The sequence below is a fragment of the Protopterus annectens genome, chromosome 7.part0, assembly GCF_019279795.1.
Source record: "Protopterus annectens isolate FY-2018-M chromosome 7.part0, PAN1.0, whole genome shotgun sequence".
Classification (NCBI taxonomy): domain Eukaryota; kingdom Metazoa; phylum Chordata; order Ceratodontiformes; family Protopteridae; genus Protopterus; species Protopterus annectens.
Window position 1 is genome coordinate 1577787032 of NC_056739.1, and position 25945 is coordinate 1577812976.

The 25945-nt window shown below is 45.1% G+C and overlaps 1 protein-coding gene across 5 annotated transcripts in view; it reads right to left on the reverse strand.

The window, feature by feature from the left end:
• PHF2 (PHD finger protein 2) overlaps positions 1–25945 on the reverse strand; it is a 3400138-nt gene that overhangs the window by 1862340 nt on the left and 1511853 nt on the right. For all 5 annotated transcript variants that reach the window (XM_044078128.1, XM_044078127.1, XM_044078125.1 and 2 more), the window contains exon 10: positions 25812–25918. In XM_044078128.1, the coding sequence (XP_043934063.1) occupies positions 25812–25918 (107 nt within the window). The remainder of the gene's footprint in view (positions 1–25811; positions 25919–25945) is intronic.

Here is a 25945-nt window from a genome sequence, read left to right on the forward strand (position 1 = left end):
CAAAGGGGATAACAATGTACTTTTTGGCACTGAGCTTGAGGCCATGCCTCTGACACCAGGCATCTGTCTCAGTGAGGCTCTTCTGTAGGATGTCCACATTATTTGGGGACTCGACTATAGCTCCTAGTTTGCAGTCATTTGAAACTTCATTAGCCAGAGGCCTTCTGTGTTAGCCTGTACTTCAGAGAAGTAGATACCAAACAGGAGAGATCCCAGGAATGAACCCTGTGGTACTCCATTTGTCACTGGTTTGAAGTCAGATTTGGAGTCTGCAACATTTACAGTGTGGGTTCTGTCAGTGAGCCAGTTGGCAACCCATCTTGTGACGTAGTGATTTATACCTAGTTTAGTGAGTTTAGTTATAATTCCAGAATGGGGGAATGGTGTCGAAAGCCTTGGCAAGGTCAAGATAGGCTTTGTGGACCACCTTACCCTCATCTATGGCTTTGGTGACTGCCTCAAAGAAGTCGATCAGGTTCAGAAGGCATGATCTGCCTTTCACAAACCCGAACTGGGTGGGGGCCAGAGTTTGGAGGTTACCAATGTCTTTGTTTATGAGTTCCATGATGACACATTCCGTGGCCTTGCAGACCAGGCTCATCAGGCTAATAGGGCGATAGTTCCCAGGATCAGTTGTGGCTCCCCCTTTTTGGAGTGGGATAACTGTTGCTGTGCGCCATTCAGTGGGCACAAAGCCTGATGTGAGACTATGACTGAACATGGTGCTTAGATGGGGAGCCAGTTCGTTCTGAAGTTCATGTAAAATGCAGCCTGGGATGTTGTCCGGTCCCACTGATGCTGTGTTTTTGGTTTTAGTGAGTGCAGCTTTTACCTGCATAGAAGTGATTACAGGGACTCTGCATTCCTCGTGTATAGATATGGGTCCTTTAGGGGGTGAGAGGGGGGTAAATTTAGCACTGAACCTATCTGCCATGATGTTGACAATATCAGTTGGTTCTGTAATTTTCATGCCATTGTGCTGTAACTCAGAGCAGATCTGGGTGTTGCCATTGAGATTCTTGACATAGCTATAGAATGCTTTGTGGTTGCCCTTAGAATCAGTGGCAATTTTGTTTTTGTAGCTAGCTTTGGAGGATCTTATAAGAGATCTCAGCATCTTACTGAGGCTAACCAGGGAGCTCCTCCACTCAAGGGATATTGCTCTCTTTTGCAACAGTTTCTTCCTTCTGTTGTACAGTTTGTTTATGGCAGGGGACTACCAGACTGGCTTCCTTTTTTTGGAGGATAGCATCTTGGTTCTGTATGGGATAGCACGATCCATGCACTCATGTAAGTGCTTATAGAATGCATTTGTGTAGGATTCAGCAGTCATAACTGTATTGTCCATCTGCATGGGTGTCATGAAGTTTGCCACTTCTGTCTTAAGAAGCATGAAGTTGGCTTTGGAGAAATTGTTTATCATGGTTTCCTTAATGGTGGGTGGGTGATTAGCTTATGGTCGGATCTGACCGATAAGGAGTTGACTTCAGGTGTGGAACTCATGTTGGTAATGACTAGGTCTAGGATATTGTTGCCTCTGGTGGGGGTCTGGATAAGTTGATCCAGGGCACTGGAATTTAGGAATTCCTGAAAGCATTTAGCGAAGGAGTTGGTACATGAGTAATTTTCCCAGTTAATAGTGAAGTAGTCGAAGTCACCCATTATTAAGGTGTTTGGCACTGAAAAGAAACTCGAGTAAAAGTCGGATCTTTTTTGGTCTGGTGGGACTGGTTGGATGACTCTTTTTCTTAGAAGCTTTTCGATTTTTAAGGCTGCAGCCTCCCTCTAACCGCGTGGGACATCAGGGATTCATTTTACAGGTCTGGGAGTGAGGTCGAATGGGATATGATAGCCTCTGGATATTATTCTCTGCACCCACGCGTCCATTGTTATGAGTTGCCAGGCCTGTCGGTGCAGAGAAAATCGAACCCTGACTGCTTCCAGAGGAAAGCAATCGGGCCGCTGTTCAGGAGTGCTGGAAGGCTCGGCCAGAGAAGGAATCTCTAGCACCCTGGATGCTCAAACCCCCTCTGCCCAAAAGGGGTGTCTTCTGGATGAGCTGCCCCCTCTGCCCCAGGGGGATTACTCACCATGAGTGTCATGAAAAGATCCTTGGGAGTTATTGAACCACAAGTTTCCTCCCCTCTGATGCCTGGAGTAGGACCTCTGGGGGGAGGGGTGGAAAAACATATGCCCACAGCAGACAAGATCTTTCCGTCCTTCTCACTACGTGAAAGTGTGTCTCTTACTTTGGGACCAAAAAGGGAAGATTCGTCAAAAGGCACGTTGATGAAGGAAGATTTAAAGGGGTCCACGAAATCACAGAAATGCATCCAAGCATACCATCTCATAACGACACCTGATCCGGCTGCTCAAGCTGCCCCCTCAGTAGTGTGAGAAATCAAGTGCATCGATTGATTTCAAGGTAGCTAGGTGAAAGGCAACAGTATCACGCACCTTTTCAGGCAGTACCTTCACCAAAGTGGCAGACATTTCTGAAATTAGGTCTCTTTGGAGGAGAGTAAAGTGTGCCAGGTAATTCAGCGAATGAATGGCAAAGGTCGCTGAAGCGTAGCTCCACTTTCCCAGTCTGTCCATAGCCTGAGACTCCCTGTTTGGGGGATGAACAGTGGAACTATCTTCTGCCAGTTCCCTCTTAATGGCTGCCGCCACAACCATGGAATCAACAACCAGCTGTTTGGACCAATTGGGTTGGTCTTCTGGAGTGGACAAAATTTTATCTGGCCTCCAGGGGATGGGTTCTATGTTGCCCGGGCCTTCCAGGCACACTGCACAACAAGTTGAATGAGCTCATCTGCAGGTGGGGTCACCCAGGAAGTAGATGGCCGGGCATGGAAAGTCTGCAAGAACACCGATTCCTCTGAAGAAGGGTTGGAGGGCTTCTAGTCTCCCCTCTGCATGAGGATATCGAGAATGTCTCCAAATGAGACGACTTCCAGGGGAGACCGTGGGGACCCTTCTTCCTCATCACAATCTGTGTCTTCAGTGATGGATTCCTCAGGGGAATCAAGATGCTTCCTCTTGCAAAGTTTCTGCCAGGGTGACTCCCCAGTGGGATCGTCTGAGGACGACTCCGGAGAAAGGGTTCCTTGAAGGGCAGGTCATGTGGCTCCCATGCTTGAGGTTCCAGAGTAGGAGGGTGGGACAGCTGCAAGCTAGAGGGGGGCTCTGGTTCCGATGCCAATGATGTCAGCTGCGAGCCTGTAGATGCAAGGACCCTCTCCATCACCTGGAAAGCAGGCCCGCCCGAGGAGGGATGGAAGCCTGAAACCGAGAAGTACGACCTCAGAACCTGGGTCACACCCCGCCTCAAGGAGCCCGCCTCCAGATGATGAGCTGCGAGAGGACCAGCAGCTGCCAGAAGAGCTGTGGCCATAAACGGCGCCACAGAAGAAAATCGGCGCCAAACTAGGTGCCACAGTGGCGACAGCCCAATCACTGCTCCAAGAGTGCACCAGTACCAAAGGAGCCGTGGCGCCAAGAGTAATCGGTGCCAACAGGGAAGCCTCCCCTGTTGGAGCCGAGACAATATGCACCGGGATGGCCATCGGTACCAAAGTCTCCAAAACCTGAGTGGAGTTAGGAGGAGGACAGACAGGAGAATACGCCATGAGAGCTTCCTCTCCAAGAGGGAGGAAAGACCTGGTCTGGGTGGTTAAACTTGTAGCTGCCAGAAGCTGGTCCACACCCTCACTATATCCTGTTCCGAAAGACTCCTGGTGGATCTGAAGGACGCTGCCGAATGGGAGTCTGGTCTCTCAAGAAAGGGGCTAAATTGTTGTCCCAAAAAGGGGTCATAAGATGTAGAATACCTAGTTCTCGGTTGATGCTCAACTTTCGGAACTGAAGGTGTCATTACCAGTGGAGCAGTGTAAGACATCTGCACCGTGGCCTGGGATGGTGTTGATGCAGGTAGAGTAGTTGGAGCCTGTGTCACAAACAAAGTTGGCACCATGGGTGATGGTGCCAAGGCCGGTACAGTGGAAGGAGTCTGAGTCAGAATCAACGGCGGCACAGAGGGAAAAGACATGGACCCTGGTGCTGAAGCTGTTTGCGGGAAAAGCCCGGTGTAGACTCGGTTCCGAGGAGGACGGGGATGTCGGAACCAAAAGACTCCATTTCTCCTTATGCTTTTTTACGTCCTTGTGCTTAGGAGGTGGTGAGACCTCCGTCCCAGAAAGAGCCTCCGCGAAGGGTGATTTCAGCATACCCTTTAGAATCAGCTTATTCTTGCATTCAGCCAACATACGGTTGCTGAAGCTAGAACAAATGTCACAAGAGACATTAAGGTGGTCAACGCCCAAACAGTAAACACACCGGGTGGGGCCATCAGAATTGGGAATCTTACACCCGCACTTATCACACTGTTTGAAACCAGGCTTAGACTTATCTGCCATTATAACAGTAGGATTACCACACAACAAACTATAACTAGCAACAAGAGTTGGGACAATGAAAGAAAGCATTTTTTTTGTACAGATAGCAGGAAAAAAGTACCAACAATGGTACTAAGAAATACCAAAAGGTAAGAGGAGGCCTACTAAGGTAGGAAGAGAGGAAGTAGTACCAATGATGGTACGAAAGAAAGTACAGTTGTGTACACTTACCATAAATGTAGATGCTCGAGTGTATTCACTGTTGCAGTCATCACATTTGGGTTATCTGCTTGCAGTAGCCCTCAGTCGGCCTGATTAACAAAGTCTTGGGTCCTGAGCCGGTTGCTGTCTCTTCTTCCATGACGTCAGGTAGTCAGGGGTATAAAACATGCAGCCGATGCCATTACATCAGTTTTTCTTGCCCCAGATGTCAGGTGCCCCCTTAATGGGAAGCAATAAAACATATATCTATATATATATATATATATATATATATATATATATATAAATATACATACATACACACACACACAAGGATATACCTCCAACAAAAAAGCAAATACACCAAAAAGCTTTTACGTATAGTAAAGGAGAGAAGAGGTATAGCCAAAAAAAGTCAGGGGGCTGGAGGGAGGGTAACCACGACTACAACAGTGAATACACTCGAACATCTACATTTATGGTAAGTGTACACAACTATACTATGTACTTTGTGTTTCACTGTTGCAGTCATCACATTTGGGTAGATTCCCAAAGCTAAGGATGGGAGGAGGAATTTAGATAGCATTAGGACCAGCTATAAGACCCTGCAAGACTGCAGTGGCAAAGCCAGCTCTTGACTTAGAGAAAATTGGCAAATGGTAATGCTTGGTCAAAGTATGTACAGAACTCCAGGTAGCAGCTTCTGGGATGCCCCTAGAAGGGACAACTTTGAGAAAGGCTGTAGAGGTAGATGCAGCCCTGGTTGAATGGGGTCTGATCCCCTGTGGGATAGGTTTTCCATGGTGCTTATAGCAGAAATGAATGCAATGGCCTATCCATTTAGAAATGGTTTGCTTTGAAATAGCCTTCCCCTCTGCCCCTGCAGCAAATGCCACCAGCAGTTGTTCAGATTTCCTTTGCGGTTTAGTCCTGTCCAAGTAAAATCTAAGTTGTCTGTGCACATCTAAGAAGTGCAGTATCCATTCCCCTTTGTTCTTTGGATTAGGAAAGAAGGTTGACAAATGAATGGTCTGATTAAGAGCCACACTGGATACCACCTTGGGTATGAAGGAGGGATTGGTTCTGAGGGACACCCTGTCCACATGAAAGATGATGAAAGGCTCCAGTGCCATAAGGGCCTGTAATTCAGATACCCTTCTTCCTGAAGTGATTACTAAAAGGAAGGCTGTTTGCCAAGAAAGGAATTTTAAATCTGCACTAGCAGCTGGCTCGAAAGGAGGAAGATGAGTTTCTCCAATACAAAGTTAAGGTCCAGGCTAGGGTTGGGGCTCTCCTGGGTGGTCTTAAATTTTTGGCCCCTCTGAGGAAAGTACAGTTTTGTACCTACCATAAATGTAGATGTCCGAATTGGATAGCATCTGCAGTCATAACAACTGGGGTTGTCCTGTCGTCAGGCAGTCCTTCAGTCGGCCGGATTCCAAAGTCCGGGTCCGGCTTCGGCTGATGTCGCACTTCACCCGATGTCATCTCTGTTGGTCTTCGGGTATAAAAGCATCAGCCGACGCCATTTTCTTCAGTGTTTCTTGCCCCAGATGCCAGAAGCCCTATAGAAGGCTAAAAAATTTTGGATAGATGCCAATGTTTCCAAAAGATAGAGGTAAACACAAAAATAAGCATGTATGTACATAAATACAAACAAATACACCATGAAAGAAATCCCCCCACTAGCTAGCTATTAGAAGGGTAAACACCCTAGGAGTACCACAGAGAGGAAGGAGGGAGGGTAATCCTGACTGCAGATGCTATCCAATTCGGACATCTACATTTATGGTAGGTACAAAACTGTACTATGTCCTTCATGGATGCATCTGCAGTCATAACAACTGGGTAGAATACCATAGCCAACTAGGGAGGAGGATAAAAGTAAATTATGGTGTGTTTAGGATCCCTTGCAGAACAGCAGTGGCAAACCCTGCTCGGGATCTGGAATATAGAGGTAAATTATAATGCTTGGCAAATGTATGCACGGAGGTCCAAGTAGCCGCCTCAATAATGTCTTTGGTAGCCACTCCTCGTAAGAAGGCTGTGGTAGTGGCTGTTGCCCTTGTAGAATGAGGTCTTATGTTCTGTGGAATTGGCTTTCCATGGAAGGAGTAACAGAATCGTATGCAATTTCCTATCCATTTGGAGATTGTCTGTTTGGAAATAGCTTTTCCTTCCCTTCCTGTTGCATAGGCTACGAAAGTTGGTCAGTCTTTCTGCTATTTTTGTTCTGTCCAAGTAGTAGCGTAGCTGTCTATGTACATCCAAGGTATGCAGTATTCTTTCCCTCTGTTTTGTGGGTTGGGAAAGAAGGTAGGCAGGTGGATTGCCTGGTTTAAAGACACTCTGGATACCACCTTAGGCATAAATGTAGGATTAGTCCTCATGGACACTCTATCTTGGTGGAAGATTAGAAAGGGTTGCACTGCCATTAAGACCTGTAGTTCTGAAACCCTCCTTGCTGAAGTAATTGCCAGTAGGAAAGCAGTTTTCCATGACAGGTGTTGTAGGTCTGCTGTTGCTGCTGGTTCAAAAGGTGATAGTGTCAATTTTTCTAGCACAAAGTTCAAGTCCCAAGCTGGCAATGGTGGTTTCCTTGGAGGTTTTACATTCTTGATTCCTCTGAGGAACTGCCTGAGCAAAGGGTGTGAAAAACAGGTGGATCAAAGCTGTATTCTGCTGAAATAGCTGATGCATGAATCTTGATGGAGGAGTAGGACAGGCCTGAATGAAGTAGTTCGCCAGATACTCCAGAATGTTAGGCATATCTATGTTTGATACATCTTTTCCTCTTTCAGAACTCCAAATGACAAACCTTTTCCATTTCCCAGCATAATTCCTTCTAGTTGAAGGCCTGCGTGCTTCAAGAATAATGTCTTTAACTCTTTGTGAAAGTTCTGTATTAGCAGCTGCTATGTGATGTTCCATGCAGTCAGTTGCAGCGTTTTAGGTTTGGATGCATGGTGCTGAAGTTGTTCTGAGTTAGCATCAAAGGCATCCGGGAATTGGCCACATATTGTTCCGAGACATGCTCCTCAGCAGTGGGTACCAATGCTGTCTTGGCCAGTTTGGAGCTATCAGGATTATCCTTGGACGTTCCTCCTTGATTTTTAGTAGTACTTTGTGTATCAAGGGAAGAGGTGGGAATGCATATGCTGTTAGGCCTTTCCAGCTGAAGGAGAGCGAGTCCACTTTCCATGCTAGTGGGTGGAATGTCCTTGTGCAGAATTTTTGAGCTGGTGATTGAGAGGTGATGCGAATAGATCTATCTGAGGCATTCCCCAGAGATGGTCTTGAAGATATCCGGGTGCAGCTGCCATTCGTGGGCATCCGATGTGGTCCTGCTTAACATATCTGCTAGAGAGTTTTCTTTTCCTGGCACAAATATTGCCTGTAACTGGATGTTGTAGCTGAGTGCCAGGGTCCACAGCTCCAAAGTCATTCTGCATAGGGGGTAAGAATGAGTGCCTCCCTGTTTGTTGATGTACCACATGACTGTGGTGTTGTCTGTCCTTATCATCAAGTGGTCCTCCTTGAGAAATGGTCTGAACTTTTGGATTGCCAGTTTTACTGCCAGCATTTCTTTTAGGTTGATGTGCAGGTGAAGTTGGTCCTGTGTCCACAATCCTTGCGCATTTGTCCAGTATATGCCCCCATCCTAGGTCTGAAGCATCTGTTGTGATGGTCTGGCTTGCTTGACCCTTGCGAAAGGGCAGGCCTGGGTTTGACTGGCATGCCTGAGCCCACCATAGGAACTCCTGTTTTAAGCATGGTATTAGTGGGATTTCCGTTTCTAGGCTGTGTCTGTGTTGGGACCATAAATTCTTTAGGTACCACTGTAGTTTTCTCATATGTAGTCTGGCAAACGGAACCAAGATTATGCATGATGCCATGAAACCCAAGGCCTGCAGTACCTTTCTTGCTGTTAACTTGTTCAGTTTTGTTAGTGCCAAGAAGTAAAGAGGAGTTCTTTTGTTTTTCTGTAGTTAGGAATGCCATTTGTCTTACTGTGTCCAATTCCGCCCAGGAAAGTCCTTGTCTGGGATGGTATCAGTCTTGACTTTTGTAAATTGACTGTGTATCCCAGTGCTTGAAGCAAGTAAATGACCCTTTGTAAATCTGTTGTCAGCTTGCTTTTGTTGTCTCCTTGTATCAGGCAGTCGTCCAGGTATGGATAAATTTGAATTCCCTGTAGTCTGCAATGGGCGATTACTGATGCCAGGCATTTTGTGAATACTCTGGGCAGTAGATAAGCCAAAGGGCAATGCTGAGAATTGATAGTGCTCTGATCCTGCAAGAAATCTGAGGTATCTTCTGCAGATTGGTCGAATGGGGACGTGCAGGTATGCCTCCTTGAGATCTAGAGTTACCAGCCAACACTCCTTGCCCAGCATGGGAAGAAGTTGCTGTAGGGTCAGCATTTTGAATTTTGGGACAATGATGTAAGTATTCAGGGTGGACAGGTCTAGAATTGGTCTCCAACTTTTTTCCTTTCTTGGAACTAGGAATAGTCTGGAGTAGAACCCCTTTCCTTGCTCTGCTGTTGGCACTTTCTCCATGGCTCTCATGTTTGCTAACTCCATTATCTGTTGTAGAGCCTCTGTCTTTTGATTTGGAGGTAGATTTGGCATTCCTCTTTTGTCTGGTAAAGTGTGGAAGTGGAACCGGTAACCTTGATCTATGGTTCGTAAAATCCACTTGTCCTTTGTTATGTGGTGCCAGTTTTTTGAAAATAAGGTTAGCTTTCCGCCTAGAGGAGCTGCTATTTGTTCCCTGGTAGGCGGGTTTAGGATTAAGTCACTGTGGCTGTGTTGATGTAGTGGCAGGTGTTGAGTCTGTGCCTCTGTTGTTACCTTGCCACTGTCGTCCTCTGTAGGCACCTCCTCTGGATTGGTTTCTGCCTCTGGAACGTCTATTCCTGCCCCTTTGAGGTCTTGTGGAGTCAGGAAAGGACCAATTTTTGGCAGGCCAGTTCCTGCTAAACCTTGGGGTTGAACCTGCAAGAAATCTTTAACTGTCTGGACTGATTTTGCCTTTTCTTCCATTTTCTTCATAACCTGCTGGGCAGGTGTACCAAACAAACTTGTTTTATCCATAGGAGCATCCAGCAATTTAGATTTAACATGATCCGGTAAAGCTTGCTCCTTTAGCCATGCATGCCTTCTAATTACAGTGCCAGTCATGGCTGATCTAAATGAAGCCTCCAGTGCATCATAGCCACATTTTAAAGAATGGTTACTAACTTGCTGTATGTTATTTACCATTTCTAATACATATTTCTTATCAAGAGATTCATCAGTGGTTAGCTTTTTAGTTAACTGATCAAGCATAAACTCTTGGTATTGTATCATGTGAAACTGACAGTTTAAAGCTCTAGCTGAGAGAGTGGCTGAAGTGTAAACCTTTTACCCCATCTGTCTAATGACCTTGCTTCCCTTTCAGAAGGAACAGGGTTTTAGCTATGGTCGCTACTGCCTTGGGACCCTGGGAAATAGTTTTTCGGGTCTGCAAGAGGGGCCTTGTAAAGGTGGTGATGAGTATCTGGCACCCTGTAAAATCTGTCTGGTTTGGCAGGGGCTGGGGTAAAGAATCTGGAGCGGAGCAGACATCATTGAAAGCATCATCCACCACAGAGAGAACAGGAGGTATAGCTAAGGGCCTGTGCTGTGGAAGGTGCAAAAAGGTCCTAAGTCTTTTCCTGGAGTCTGAAAAATCCTGTTGCTGCCATTGGAACTGTTCTCGCATGGCATGCAAGGTTTCCCTAAAGGAGAATTCTTCTGGTGGGGAAGCAGCTGGAATGGATTCTTCAGCATCAGAATCTTCAAAATTGGAGAAAGGAGCCTCTGGCTGGTCAGTTATGTCTGATTCATCAGCAGAATCATCAGAGGACACTGGCTCATGGGGCTCTGCCCTAGGTCTCTTCTCTGGGGGCTGAGAGGCCCTGTCTGGGTGAGATTGAGATCCTCTAATTAATGAAATTAAATCTTCTGCCAAAGTAAGCATTTGAGAACTGGAAGAGGGCCTGGTTGAGGGGTTTAACAGGCACTGTTTTAGTAGTCTTGGCTGCTTTAGCCCTGGCGAAGGCCTTTATGGACATGGCTGCTGGAGGCCTAGCAGCACCACGTGCTGGGGTAGAGACATCCAAGGGAATGGTGTCTGATAAGTCAGTGGTAAGCACCGTAGTGGGTAAAATTTCTGAGGCCGATTCAAGAGTGTTAGCAGGGACCTCAGTTGTAGAGATAGATTCAGCTGTATTTTGATCAGTTTTCTCGGTTTCGGCGAAACCGAGACACTCGATTTGCTTAACCATGGTTTCGGCGAAACCGCGGACCGCGAGTGTCGGTCTTTTCTTTGCGTTTTTGGCAGAATCGTGGTCGGAGGATCCGACGGCATAATGTATGCAAAGTCAGAACCGAAAAACTGTTCTGCAAACTCCGACCGACGTCTAAGCGTTCGTCGGTTGAAAGAAGCACAGGACGAACAGGCTGCTACGTCGTGGGCTGGGCCTAAACAAGGCAGGCAGTAAGAGTGGAAATCTTTATGAGGTATTTGTTTCCCACAGGTTAAACAATTATTAACTTTTTCTGACATCGGCTGAGGCAAGAAAAAGTCCCCAACGGGGTACTTAGCTTTAGAAGTCTTCGAAGTAGTATTCGGTAGAAGTAATCTCTGGATCCGACCGACCGGCACTTGCGAACAGCTTCTGCTTCGGGCGCCACGCGGCAAGAAAGACTGGAGAAAATGGCGTCGGCTGATGCTTTTATACCCGAAGACCAACAGAGATGACGTCGGGTGAAGTGCGACATCAGCCGAAGCCGGACCCGGACTTTGGAATCCGGCCGACTGAAGGGCTGCCTGACGACAGGACAACCCCAGTTGTTATGACTGCAGATGCATCCATGAAGGACATCTGCTTGAGCAGTGGATGAGAGAAGAGGGGAGGTTCTGTATTATAATGAGCTGAAATGGCTGAGGCGTGAAATTTGATGGAGGAATAAGAAAGGCCCTTGTGAAGCATCTCAGTTAAGTATTGTAGAATCTAAGGTAAGTTGGGTGCTGGCATGCTCATCCCTTGAGATTGATTCCAGACACAGAATCTTTTCCATTTTTCAGCATTAGATTTTCTAGTACTAGGCCTCCTTGCCTCTAAAATGATATCCATCACTGGTTTACTGAGGGATGGCAAAGGAGAGATTAGGTAATTAGCCAGGCTGCTAGGTTCAGGGTTTGAAGCTGAGGGTGCAGAATCTGGTTCTCCTGCTGAGACAACAGGGTGGGGGTCTGAGGCAGGTGCCATGGGGCCAACAGTGACACACTGCATAAGAGGGGGTACCTGTCTTGGCGTGGCCAGTCTGCTGCAATCAAAATCGTCCTTGGTTTGTCCTGTTTGATCTTTAGTAGTACTTTGGAGAGGAGAGGCAGAGGAGGAAAGGCATAAACTGACAGGTTTTTCCAGCTGAAAGACAGAGCATCCACTTTCCAAGCTTGTTTGTGGGGAGTCCTTGTGCAAAATGTGTCTAATTGGTAGTTAAGGGGGGAGGCAAACAGGTCTGTATCTGGGCTCCCCCATTTGTGTGTCAACATGTTGAAAGTCTTTGGTTCCATTTTCCACTCGTGTGGGTCCATGAGGTTTCTGCTTAGTCCATCTGCCAGTGTATTTAGTTTTCCTGGCAGGAATTGAGCTTGTAGATGCACTTGGTAGCTAAAGGCTGTGTTCTGCAGTGCCATGGCTAGTCTGCAGACGGGGTAAGAATGGGTACCCCCCTGCTTGTTTATGTACCACATAACAGTGGTGTTGTCCATCTTTACCATTAATTGTCCTGGAAGAATGTGGTCGTTGAAGGCTGTCAGACCATTCTGTACACATAACATTTCTTTTTGATTGATATGCAGGAGAATTTGACTTGGGTTCCATTTGCCCTGAATGCACTTCCCTGCCAGGTGAGCCCCCCATGCATAGTCTGAGGGTCTATATTGAAAACTCGAACATTTACTTACCCAAACACCTACACACCGACACGTCTTCATCGAACCGCAAAAACATCAATCATCCTGAAGCGTGAAATTCAAAACGTCGATTCGTCATGGTTGGCCCTTCTGCGGTATAGCTCCATAAGGTAAGTGTGCGATAGTTACGGACCTTAGGGTTAGGGTGCGGGTTAAGGTAAGTGCATAGATGGTAATGTATGTTAGATTTAGTGTAGGGTTAGAAGTAGGGTTTTATTAAGTGTATATGTGTGGATTATTTACTTTGTTTGGGTATAGCTTTTTAAGGTAAGTGTGCGATAGTTACGGACCATAGGGTTAGGGTGCAGGTTAAGTTAAGTGCATACTTGGTGGTATATGAAAAATTTAGTGTAGGGTTAGAAGTAGGGTTTAGTTTAAGGTTAGAAGTAGGGTTTTGTTTAGTGTATGTATGTGGTTTATTTAGTTTGTTTTTATAGGTAGTATGTGGCGGGCGGTGGGATGGGACAACTATGACATTTTGAGTTTTTGAATTTCTCGGTTTAGGGCGTTCAGTGTATTTGTGGTTTGCGGAATATGTATCGGGGTTTAGGTATTCAGGTAAGTAAACTTTCGATATTTTGATATAGACCCTAGTCTGATGCGTCTGTTGTTACAGTTTGGGAGGCAGGGGTAGAGTGAGTGGTAGCCCCTTGTTTTGGTGGCAGGCCTCTGCCCACCAAAGGAACTCTAAGCACAGGCAAGGTATGATAGGAATCATTGCTTTGAGATCCTGAGAATGTTGACACAATAGGCTTTTTAGATACCATTGTAGTTTCCTCATATGCAGTCTTGCATATGGAATTAGAAGAATACAGGAGGCCATGAACCCCAAGGCTTGCAGTATTTGCCTTGCAGATAACAGGGTTTTTGTGGCCACTAGTTTGAAGTAGGTTGTCAAATGAATTTGTTTCTCTGGCATGAGGAAAGCCATCTGGGAAGTTGCATTCAAGCTTCCTCCCAGGAATACAATTTGTTGACAGGATACCAGCTGTGATTTCTATTCGTTTATGGTGTATCCTAGACAAGTTAGCACCCTCTGTACAAAGGCCAGATGATTCAAAAGTATGTCCTGGCTTTCTGCCTGAATTAGACAACTGTCCAGATATGGGTACATTTGAATATTTCTTTGCCTGCAAAATGCAATGACTGGAGCTAGGCACTTTGAGAATACCCTGGGCGCAGTAGATAAGCCAAAGGGCAGTGCAGAGAAGTGACAGTGCATGTAGCCTGCTTTGAAGCGTAGGTATCTTCTGCAAGATTCCTTGACTGAGATGTGCAGGTATGCTTCCTTTAAATCGAGTGTTGCCAACCAAGCATCTTTGCCTAGCATAGGAAGCAACTGGTGAAGAGTCAGCATCTTGAATTTTGGAATCACCAAAAGGGTGTTTAAAGTAGACAGGTCCAGGATAGGACACCATGAATTGTCTTTTCTGTATACCAGGAAAAGCCTTGAGTAGAAACCTTGTCCGTTTTCCTCTTCTGGTACAGTTTGAATAGCCTTTATGCTTAAGAGAGAGTCCTTGCTTTTGAGCCTCTGCCCACTGATTTGGGAGTAGATCTGGCCAACCATTTGGGGTTGGTAACGTGTGGAAGTGAAATCTGTATCCTTGGGACACTATATATAAAACCCATTTGTCCTGGGTAATGAGTTCTCAGTTTTTTGCATGTAGAGCAATCTTTCCCCCCAAAGGGGCAGTCAGTTGAGAAGTGCTTGGAAGTATTAAAGTTAAGTCATTGAGACAGTTTACTATAGGGGGAGTTTTACTACTCCCAGATTTCGAAGTGGGGGCCCCCCACTGCTTAGTCCTGTGTGTGTACCCTGGGACTGAAGCCTGGGTGTTCTGCTGGATCTGGATTTGGACTGAGAAGGCCTGGAAGGGGCAGGAAAGGACCAATTCTTAGAAGGCCAATGCCTACTAAATCTTGCAGGTTGCACTTGTAAGAAATCTTTAACAGTTTGCATAGATTTAGCTTTTTCCTCCATCTTTTTTAATAACTTCTTCTGCCTTATTGCCAAACAGGCAGTCCTGACTTAAGGGAGCATCCAGTAATTTAGCTTTAACATGATCTGGCAAGGATTGCTCCTTACGCCAAGCATGCCTTCTAAGTACAGACCCAGTGACAGCAGCCCTGCAAGATGCCTCTAGTGAATCTAAACTAAATAGGTTCATAGGTTCATAAGTTGATACTAGGCTATCTGCCCTAGGGCATTTACAAGCCTAGCCAGAGTGTGTTTGGCTTTCGCCACCCTTTTAGATTTGTAGACTCTGAATATGAATAGTAGGTCACAGAATATTGTCCCTTTACGGTTAATTTATTGTGCATCTGTCTAGCAGGGACCCAGAAGTGATCCCGGGGGTATACTTACGATCTCCCATCCACTCGTCAAGATTTCTCTTGAAGAGGGTCAGTGAGGGGCTCTGCCTAACTGGGACTGGGATTTTGTACCAGAGTGATGGGAGTCTCTGGGATATGACTCTGTCCCTCCAGCATGTCCTATTTATTTCTGTGCTCAGGTTTAAGTCTCTAGAACGTGTAGCTCTAAGGGATTTGGATTTCTTGAGATGGAGCATGCCCATTAATACTGGGTTGGACATGGCTTTATAAGTCAGGCACAGATCACCCCTGAGTAGGCGGTAAGCAACTGAGTAGAGCCAGAGTTTCTTTAGCCTAATTGCATAGGGCATCTGTTTGAGTCCCTTTATCCTCTTGGTGAGGTACTTTTGGGGTCTTTCCAGTTGCTGCAGGTGTCAGGTAAGGTACATCCCAAATGGGGCATTGTATTCAATTATGGGCCTGATGAGTGATGAATAGAGTGGTACAATGACCTCACTTGATCTAGATGTGAAACCTTTCGTGATGAGGTGGGCTATATAGAAGGTCTTTCTGACCACTTTGGCAACATGGTTGTCAAAGGAGAGATTAATATCTACTTGGGTCCCCAAGTCCCTAATTACTTCCTCCGTACTTAGTGTGTTACCTCCTATGTGGTAGTCTGCAGGCACTTTGTTTTTCCCAAAGGGGATGACAATGCATTTTTTTGCATTTAGCTTTAGGCCATGTCTCTGGCACCAGTTATCTGTCTCTGTGAGACCCTTTTGGAGAATGCTTGTGTCAGCCGGGGAGTCTATTATGGCACCTAGTTTGCAGTCATCTGCGAAATTTGTCAGCCATAGTCCTCCTGTGTTTGCCTGTACCTCAGAGAAGTAAATACCGAACAAGAGAGGTCCCAGGACTGAGCCTTGTGGAACTCCACTTGTAACTGGTTTAGAGTCTGACAAGGCTCCTGCAATTCTGACTACGTGTGTTCTATCCTTGAGCCAGTTTGCAACCCATCTTGTGACATAGGGGTTGATATTTAAGCTGGTGAGCTTATTTATGATACCAGAGTGGGGTATTGTGTCAAAGGCTTTTGCGAGGTCCAGGTAGGCTGTGTGGACCACTTTCCCTTCGTCTATGGCCCTGGCAACTGTTTCAAAGAAGTCAACCAGGTTCAAGAGGCAAGACCTGCCCTTAACAAAGCCGAACTGGGTAGGATCCAGTGTCTGAAGGTTACCGATATCATTGTTTATGAGTTCCATGATGATACACTCCATAGCTTTCCAGACCAGGCTAGTCAGGCTTATAGGACGATAGTTACCGGGGTCCGTTGTGGCACCTCCCTTGTGGTGCAGGACCACCGTTGCTGTACACCATTCCTTCAGTACATATCCTGTGGCAAGGCTGAGGTTGAACATGGAATTTAGGTGAGGGTTTAGCTCATCTTGTAGCTCATGTAGGACACATCCTGGGACACCGTCTGGTCCCATTGATGCTGTGTTTTTTGCTTTGGAGAGGGCAGCTCTCACCCGATCATCTGTGATGTCTGGGAGGTTACACTCTGTTGGGATGGAGATTTGCTCTTTTGGGGGGGATGTGGGGAGAAATTTGCACTGAATCTGTCTTCCAGGATGTTGGCAATGTCTGTTGGTTCAGTGTACTTTTTGTCGTTTTGCACTAACTCGGAGCATATCTGGGAGCTGCCGCCCAGGTTCCTGACATAACTAAAGAATGCCTTGTGGTTGTCCTTAGTATCTTGTGCAATTTTTCTTTCGAAGCTGGCCTTAGATGATTTTATGAGGGATCGTAGCTTCTTGCTAGTACTGATCAGAGTTGCCTTCCCTTTTTGGGATCTTGCTCTATCATGTAGTAGCTTTCCTCCTTTTGTTGTACAGCTTATTTATGGCCGGGGTCCACCAGACAGGTCTCCTGCCCTTGGAGGAGTGAGTCTTGGTTTTATTTGAGATGGCACGATCCATGCATTCCTGCAGGTGTCCATAGAATGCATTTGCGAAGGATTCTGCAGTTTGAGCCGTGTTTTCCACTGGCCCAGGGGCTTTGAAGGTTTCCACCTCAGTTTTGAGAAGTGTGAAGTTTGCTTTTGAGAAGTTCTTCACCGTGGTTACCTTGGCTGGGGTTGGGGACGGGATATGGATGTCTAGTGAGATTAATTTGTGGTCTGATCTTACCAGTGAGGGGTATACCTCTGGTGTGGAACATAGCGTCCCTATGTTTGTGATGACCAGATCCAATATGTTATCCCCTCTTATGGGGGTATTGACCAGTTGTTCCATAGCATTTGATTTTATAAACTCTAGGAACCTTTGGGCAAGGGTGTGGGCTTGAGTAGTTTACCCAGTCAATTTTTGGGTAGTTGAAGTCACCCAATATGATAGTGTTTGGAGAGACTTTCATGCTCTCCAGTGTTTTCAGGAAGGCCGAGTGGGGTTCCTAAGTTTGGGAGGGTGGTCTGTAGCAGGCTATAAACTGAAAAGCAGTTTTGCCCACTGTTAGTTGCACTTGGATGGTTTCCTTTGCTTCGTGCAGTGCTACTAACCTGGAGGTGTGGGTATTTTTGATATATATGGATACTCCCCCTCCTTTTGTGGTTCGGTCCGAACTTTGTGGCCGGAAAGCATGGTATGAAGTATAACCTGGTAGTGCTGGGGTGCTCTCTGGAGCCTTGAACCAGGTCTCTGTTACCGCACAGACATCGATGTTCTCCATATTGAGGAGAGTCTCGAGTGCATGCATTTTGAGGTTTAGACTTCTGGCGTTGAGGTTTCTTTTTCTCTGTATTTGTTTTCCAACTTGTCCAGCAGAATTCATTAAATCCTGTAAATCCTTATTTTCAGCACAATCAGGAATCAACATTATTTTCTGTTTAAGCAATCCAATAATATGCTGCTGATACTTTAACATATGAAAGTGGCAGTTTAAGGCCCTAATGGCCAAGGTTGCAGAAGTGTATACCTTCTTTTCCCATCTATTTAGCGCCCTGTAGTCTCTATCAGAGGGGGTAGGATTTTTGGCAGTAGTAGCTTTAATGACCTTGGGTCCCTGTGAAGTGGTCTCAGGATCCGCAGTAGGATTTTTGAAAAGGAACTTGTGAGAGTCAGGAACCCTGTAATATCTATCAGGTTTTCTGGGAGCAGGAGGTAAAGAGTCACGGGCCAAGCTAGATTCCGAAAAGTCATCCTCAACAATGTCTAGTACAGGAGGAATAGCTAAAGGCCTGTACTGGGGCAGGAGTAAGAAATCCCTAAGCCTCTTTTTAGAATCAGAGAAATCCTGACTTTCCCAACGAAAATGCTTCCTAAGAGTATGCAAGGTTTTACCAAAAGAGAAATCCTCCAGGGGGGAAGCAGAGGGAATAGAGTCCTCAGCATCAGAATCCTCATAGGTAGATAAGGGTAAATCCTGGTCATCAGAGGAAACAGAAATTTCAGAATCCTGGTCAAAAGTATCATAAGCAAACTCAGTCCTAAGTCTCTTAGAGGGGGGAGGTCGGCTTCCCCTGATTAAAGTAATAAGGTCTTCAGATTTGTTTTTTTAGGCATAGAGGCCTGACCATGCAGTCTGGGCATCAGTTTTCTAGGAATGGTTCGAGTTTTAGGCCTCGAAGAAAAAGATGGCGTTGGTTTAATATGCAAGTCAGTAGGCCTGAATACACCCTCAGAAGCCGGTGCCTGCACAGCGGCTCCGGAACCATCCAAGGTAGAGACATCCGCAGGTTCCACAGTTGAATTATCTCGCGGCATACCGAACTCCGAATGGGTCTCAGTCGAGGCCTGCAAATCTGAAGTAGGGGGTCTCAGGGGCTGTGAAAGCACCTCACTGAGTACCGACAAATGGCGACTGGCTTAAGAGAAGCGTCGTAGGCAGCTTTGGACCTAGGCGGCCTGTCTCTGTCTTTATCTTTGCATTTTTTCGGAATGTCAGTAGTCAGATGGCTTACTGAAGACATATGTGGATAATTGAACTGAGCACCAAAATATTTAGAAGCGAAACTATACCGATGACGGATAGTTCGTGGTTTAAATAAGGCACAAAACAGACAGCGAGGTACACAGTGGTCAGGGCCTAGGCAAGGAATACAGTATGAATGAAAATCTTTATGAGGTATTTGCATTCCACAAGAAATGCAATTATTTACTTTTCTTGACATCGGTTAGAGCAAGAAAAAGTTTCCTCAACGGGGTACTCAGCTTTTAGTTGAAGACTTCGGTTCTGAAACTCGAAAATGAAAATTTCAGGAGTCGGCCGACCAGCACTTACGAGCTGCTTCTGCTTCGGGCACTGCACGGCAAGAAAGCCTGATGTAATGGCGTCGGCTGTATGTTTTATACCCCTGACTACCTGACGTCACGGAAGAAGAAACAGCAACCGACGCAGGACCCAAAACTTTATTAATCAGGCCGACTGAGGGCTACTGCAAGCAGATAACCCAAATGTGATGACTGCAACAGTGAAACACGAAGAACATCTACCAAGGTAGTGGGTAGGGTTTAGTCATGAAAAGAAAGATATAGAGATGATAAAAACAGACTAGCAAACACTAAAGACTCAAAATAACCATAAAAAAGCTAACACTTAGCTGAGAGAAGGCTTGGCACATCTGACGAGAAATACGGCAAACGAGATCTGATGAGACTATGACAGGGGCATTGTGGATAGGGCTTAGCTGAGAGTTTTTGGCTGGTGTGAGCTTGGTACCGGCCATGTCGGTTCCGAGGACAGAACCGAAGTCCTAACAGTAGGGAATGAATAAAGATTTACAACATCAGATGGATCCTTTAGTGGAGGTCTAAGTAAAAAGACCCTTTTAAGAAAGCCTTTACAGATTTTAGAAGATGCTAAGGTAGTTATTTTTGCCCAGGTAGAAATGGCAGCCAACTGGACCTTAGTAATTGAAAAGCTAGCACCTTCACTGAAAATTAAAGCAAAAAAAATCAAGAATAGATGTTACAGGGACCGAAAGGAGGTCCAGAACCCTGTTAAGGGCCCAGAATACAAATCTCTTCCGTTTACTTTTGTAAATCCTTCTAGTAGAAGTTTGCTGGGAAGATAAGATAGGATGGACTGGGGAGGACAGCTTGCGCTGTCTATCAATCAATGGAATTGGAGAAACCACATGGTCAGTTTGAGGGCTGTTAAGTCTGGATGAGTTATCTCTGTTGGGTAAGACAGGAGGTCTGAAGATCCAGTATCCAGGGCAGATGTAGAAGGTAAAGCCAGAGGAAAGGGAACCAAATCTGACGGCCAGAAGGGGGCAATAAGAATAACTGTGCTCCTCAACAAGAATGCTTTCTGTAAAAATTTGGGAATGACAGGTAATAGTGGGTAAGCATAAAGGAGACCAATGGGCCAATCATAGACTAAAGCATCTCTCATTGACTCCTGCATTGGAGGAATCAGATTAAAGAATCTGTTGCACTTGTTTAGGGGAGATGCAAACAGGTTGCAGCATGGCTGGCCCCATCAATGGAAAATTCTGTCCACCACTTTGACACTGACAGACCACTCATCATGTTGGTTTTCCCCAGAATGTGCATTATTATAAGAAAGTGACCGGAAGAGCTTGCCTATTGCCACATTCTCAGTGCTTCTCGACAAAGCAGTTAAGACCTGGTTCCTCCTGGTTTGCTGATGTACCAGACCACTGACATATTGTCCATCTGAACAGCAAATGTCCCAGATGGGAGAATGTCCTGAAAGGTCTGCAACGCTAGGAGAACTGCCCTCATTTCCAGAATATTGATATGCATCTTGTCCTCTTCAGGGGACCATGTACCTTGAACTATCCTTCCCAAGCAGTGTCCCCCCACCCCCAGTTGGGAAGCATTTGTGGCCACCATGGCCATGGGCAGGGGTAGAACAAATGGACGATCTCTGGAGAGTTCATTTGAATGAATCCATCAAAGAAGATAACTTCTGGATGCCTGTGTGATCTAGACTAAAGCAGTTAAAGGATGCTGAAAAATGGACCACTGGGCTGATAGGGTGCATTTAAGTATTTGCATGTGAAACCTGGCAAGAGGAATGAGGGTGAGAGGGTGATAGCAGCTGCCATGGATCCCAAGGCTTGTAAAATTAGTCATGCTGGAAGGGAAGAACATTAAATTACTTTCCTGACCTGGGATCTTAGTGTCTGAATTCAAGCAGGAGGAAGGGAGGTTATCTAATTGAGTGTGTCCAGACAAGCACCTATAAACCCCAGACTCTGTGTAGGTATGAGTTGCGATTTGTTGTAATTGACTGCAATGCCTAAATGGATGCACAACTGGAACAAGTAGTCTCTTGTTTGTAGGAGTTGATGCCTGGTTGGGGAAAATAGGAGCCAGTCATCTAAGAATGGAAACACTCAGAATCCCAGCAGTCTCACGTGAGCTGCTATCACTGCCATGCATTTCGTGAACACCCTGGGGACTGTGCTGAGACCAGAGGGCAGTGCTGTGAACTGGCAATGACTGGCTCCCAGTAGGGAATGCACATATCTTTTTGAGCGCCTGTTCATTTTGATGTGTTAGTAAGCATCCTGAAGATCTATCCAGCACATCCAATTGTCCTTTCACAGCAGAGGCACAATGAACTGAACCATGACCATCTGGGACCTTGAATATTGCACAAACTGATTTAGTTTGCTGAGTTCCAGAATTGTTCTCATGTCTTCTGTCTTTTCTGGCACCAAGAAGAATCCTGAATAGGTCCTGGATCCCCTCTAGTCTGGGAGGACCTCCTGGATGACTCTTTTTTTCTAGTAACTTTTCTATTTCTAATGGTTCTGCTTTCCTCTGATTGAGTGGAACATCAGGGATTCTTTTCATTTTTGTAGGAGAATTTGGGAAAATGGTACAATATAACCTCTGGATATAATTCTCTGCACTCAGGAATCTTTTGTTATAGATAGCTAGGCTCTTAGCCCCCAACTGCCTCCAGAGGGTAACAGTCAGGCCTCCATTCAGGAGCGATGATAGGTTTTGTCCTAGAAGGAATCCTGGTAGCCCTGGTTCTGCAGGCCACCTCTGTTGTGTGGACGTCATCTTCCATTTGAGTTCCCCCTCTGCCTCTGGGGGAATTATCACCACGTAAGTCTTGAAAAGGACCCTGGGATTTATAAAACTACATTTTTCTACCTCCCCATTGATTCCCTCAAAAAGGTCTCTGAGGAGTTGAAAAACATACACCCACAAAAGACAAGGTCTTTCCATCTTGCTCATATCTGGAGAGAGTGTTCTTTACCTTGGGGACAAATAAGGAAGATCCATCAAAGAGAGCAGTGATGAACGAAGACTTAAAGGGCTCTACAAAAACACATATTCGCATTTAGGCATGTCTCTTAATGTGTCCTAACCAGACGCCCATGAGGTACCTTCCACTGCATGGGAGATTAGCCTAATGGACACATTAGATATCAACTGGATGGTGGCCAATTGCATGGAAACTCTATTTTGGTCCTTGGCAAACATGGACCCAGAAAGAGATTTGGAAAGTACTTTGGTCAAATCTCTTCATGATCTTGTAAAATGTGACAGGTAATTCAGCAACTGCAAAGGTCAATGAAACATATATGCACTTACCAAATCTGTCCAAGGCCCTGGACTCCCTGTTAGGGGGATGGGCAGAACAGCTCTGTTCTGCAAGCTCTTTTCTGGTGGCTGCCTACACAACCATGGCATTAATTGGGACCCATGTGCTCCAGTGTTTCCAGTCCTTAGTAGGAGCTAAAATGTTATCGGATCGTTTAGGGATCAGTTCTACAGTATATGGCTTCTTCCACGCCTGGCAAGAAACAAGATCTATGAGTTCATCAGCTGGGGAAGTCACCCAAGAAGTATCCTGGCCAGGGAACAGGAAATTTACACCGGGCCTTGCACCCATGTCTCTTATGGACAAAGGTAGATTATAAATGCCTGGCCCTCAATGTCCTACTTGAATTCAGGCATCATTATTCTTTCAGGAAAACTTGGCTAGGCATAAAAAGGCCTTGTAAGTCATTAGCCTATTAACAATCTATGAATTTATAATGAAGTACAGCCTTTCTTTCAAGGAGGCTTAGACTACCTCAAACCAAAAAGAGACACACTAGATAGTCTGTCCATCCTGAAAAGAAAACAATTACTATTTAACACAACGGGCAACTAAAAGTCATACCATCATCCAGTTTAATCCACTCAACAGGAAAGATAGATAGAACAGTTTCTTGAATACAGAACACTCTTATTTTTTAGGTTACCCTGAACCTCTGCATACTGCCTAGATAGAACAGTTTCTTGAATACAGAAGACTCTTATTTTTCAGGTTACCCTGAATCTCTGCATACTGCTCATGGCCTTTTCTTTCTGCAACGTACATGCTCTAACAGTCCCCAAGTCATCATTTTGTACCACTTTTCTAAGCTGCCTTAACTCATTTTGAGCTGCTAACCACAGCTCAGCTCTGTCCGTTTTCTCATCATTCTCTGCAGTTTCCTCAGTTTCACTCAATTCCTCCCCACTCTGTTGATCATACTCTTGAATCGCTGTTACAACTCATTTCTTATCAGTAAATGTCTTAAGTCCAATAAAAAAACTCACAAGAAATGTTGCTAGGTAACACAATCTGGTCAATATAAACTCATATTTCCTTCTCAGACTGATATACTTGTTTTGTAGTCATTCAATAGTGCTTGTGTGTGCACATTCATGATGTTCACCATCACTGCTTCTTACTTCTTGAAATGACTACATAATTCACCAACTGCAAACTTACTACCAATCTCACTACAAGCTTCTCCTTGAGATCATCCCAAAGTTCTTCCATCACTGTTTTGTTGTACAAGTCTAGTGACTTGGAGTCTGTAAGTTTTAGCACTCATTCTTACTTGTCATACTGAATTTCAATGTATTCGACAAATGCATTTCTTTGCAATGTTTGTAGCCTTATCCTTTTGGTTTTCTTGCCAGGTTGAGTCTTGAACTATATTTTCACCCTTAATCTACTTTTTGATCAAAATTACTTTGCCACAAGTAATAAAAATTGTCTTTGAGCAATCACAAAAATGGCCTACTTGCTTCAGCTCCGTCACTGAAAGACTCTCCCTGTCTAATTTTGTGAACAACTGTCCAGACATACTTGTTATGAATTTTTAAATGCAGCTTTCTGTCTGTGTTCACCCTCATTTGATGAGTCTAGTTTTTCTTTGATCACCAACATACCTCATAGAAGTTCCACCTCTCTCCTTAACTCAGTTGGTTACTGCATTCTTAATTTAGACAGTGGCCTTTTGACAGTCTTTGCTGTTTACTCTGTGATACTGTTTCTATGTTTGTTGTCTCTTATTAAAATAAAACACAGCAGCAGTTAGCGTTGCTGCCTCACAGCAAGAGGTTCTCCGGTTCAATCCTCGGCTGGAGTGCCTCCTGTGCAGAGTCTGCATGTCTGCCCTGTGGTCACGTGGGTTTCCTCCAGGTGCTTCGGTTTCCTCCCACATCCCAAAGACATGCTGTAGGTGGATTGGACACTCTAAATTGGCCCTAGGCGTGAGTGTGTGTGTGTGTGTGTGTGTGTGTGTGTGTGTGTGTGTGTGTGTGTGTGTGTGTGTGTGTGTGTGTGTGTGTGTGTGTGTGTGTGTGTGTGTGTGTGTGTGTGTGTGTGTGTGTGTGTATGTGTGTGTGTGTGTGTGTGTGTGTGTGTGTGTGTGTCTGCTTTCTGTGGAAGGTTGGGCACTAGGTGGCTGGCAACTTGACACCGTAAAACTCCACTGCCAATCATGAACAGACTGGTGATCCGCTGTGGTGACCCCTAACCGGAAAAAAGCCAAAAGAAGAAGAAGTGCTTAGCAATAAAGGCAAGGGAAAAAATAGAAACCAAGGTACAGAATATGGTGTGCTGTATTTACATCTCTGTGATGCTCCCACAGCTTGGCCAGATATAAGCATCTCATTCTTAATAAGTCTACTAAACAGGTTTCCAGAATCTCATATCTGAATACCAGTGCACTAATGATGTTCAGTCTAGCTCAACTGCACAAAAAATAAAAAAGACAAGAGTGCCAATACCCTAAAACAGCTATCAGACTGTTCACCCTTCAACAGTTAGCTGCTTAACATTGTTCACTAATATCTTCCACACACCTGTAATATTCAAGCAATACACCACCAGTGCTTTCAGTACTGAAGAAAAGATTTCACCTGTTTCCTGATCTATGGTTTAGATGCACTGTATGATGTACACATCATATTACTAACCAAGATTCTGGCATTATAAGATAAAAAATGCAAACCTGCATCAAATTTAGAAACATGTTCCATTCATCAGCTGTCTGGATTCCACACCCCCATCCCCACAGAAACTCTCCTTTTTGTCATCATCTTATCTCAGAGCTTGGCCGCAATACTAAAACTTCTTGAAAGAAAATAACATTGTAAAAATCTGCAATGCCCTCCCTGTGCTTTACTTTCTGTCTATATCTCAAGGGCATGCCTTAGGTGAAATGGCGATCAACAATACAGTCCATAGATGTGCATGCAAATGTGAGTGATTATGTGTGCATATCCTATGATGGGCAAGTGCCCACCCAGGATTAGTTTCTTTGCTCTGCACCCAGTGAATATCAGTACAGGCTCTGTTATTCATGTAACCTGAACTGGATAAAGTGGGTAACTTGAGAACACATGGATGGCTGAATTAATGCATGTCCTGATCTGAAATGGTCACCTATAACATCAAGTTAGGAACAAAAGAAAACTGGAGGTTAACAAAGCTGTCTTTTTCCACACATCTGGAAAATAGAACAGTATCTTTTCATCAAGTTAGGAACAAAAGAAAACTGGAGGTTAACAAAACTGTCTTATTCCACACAGCTGGAAAATAGAAGAGTATCTTTTCTTTGCATCATATTACCTTTGAATGTTTCCAGCAGATGCCTGCCCACATACCAACATGTAGTTTCAAAGTTTGGAAACTGGGTAAGGCTGCAGATTTTTAATCTTCTTTCTACTTCATATGCTCTGCAATGCAAGAAAAAAAAAAAAACA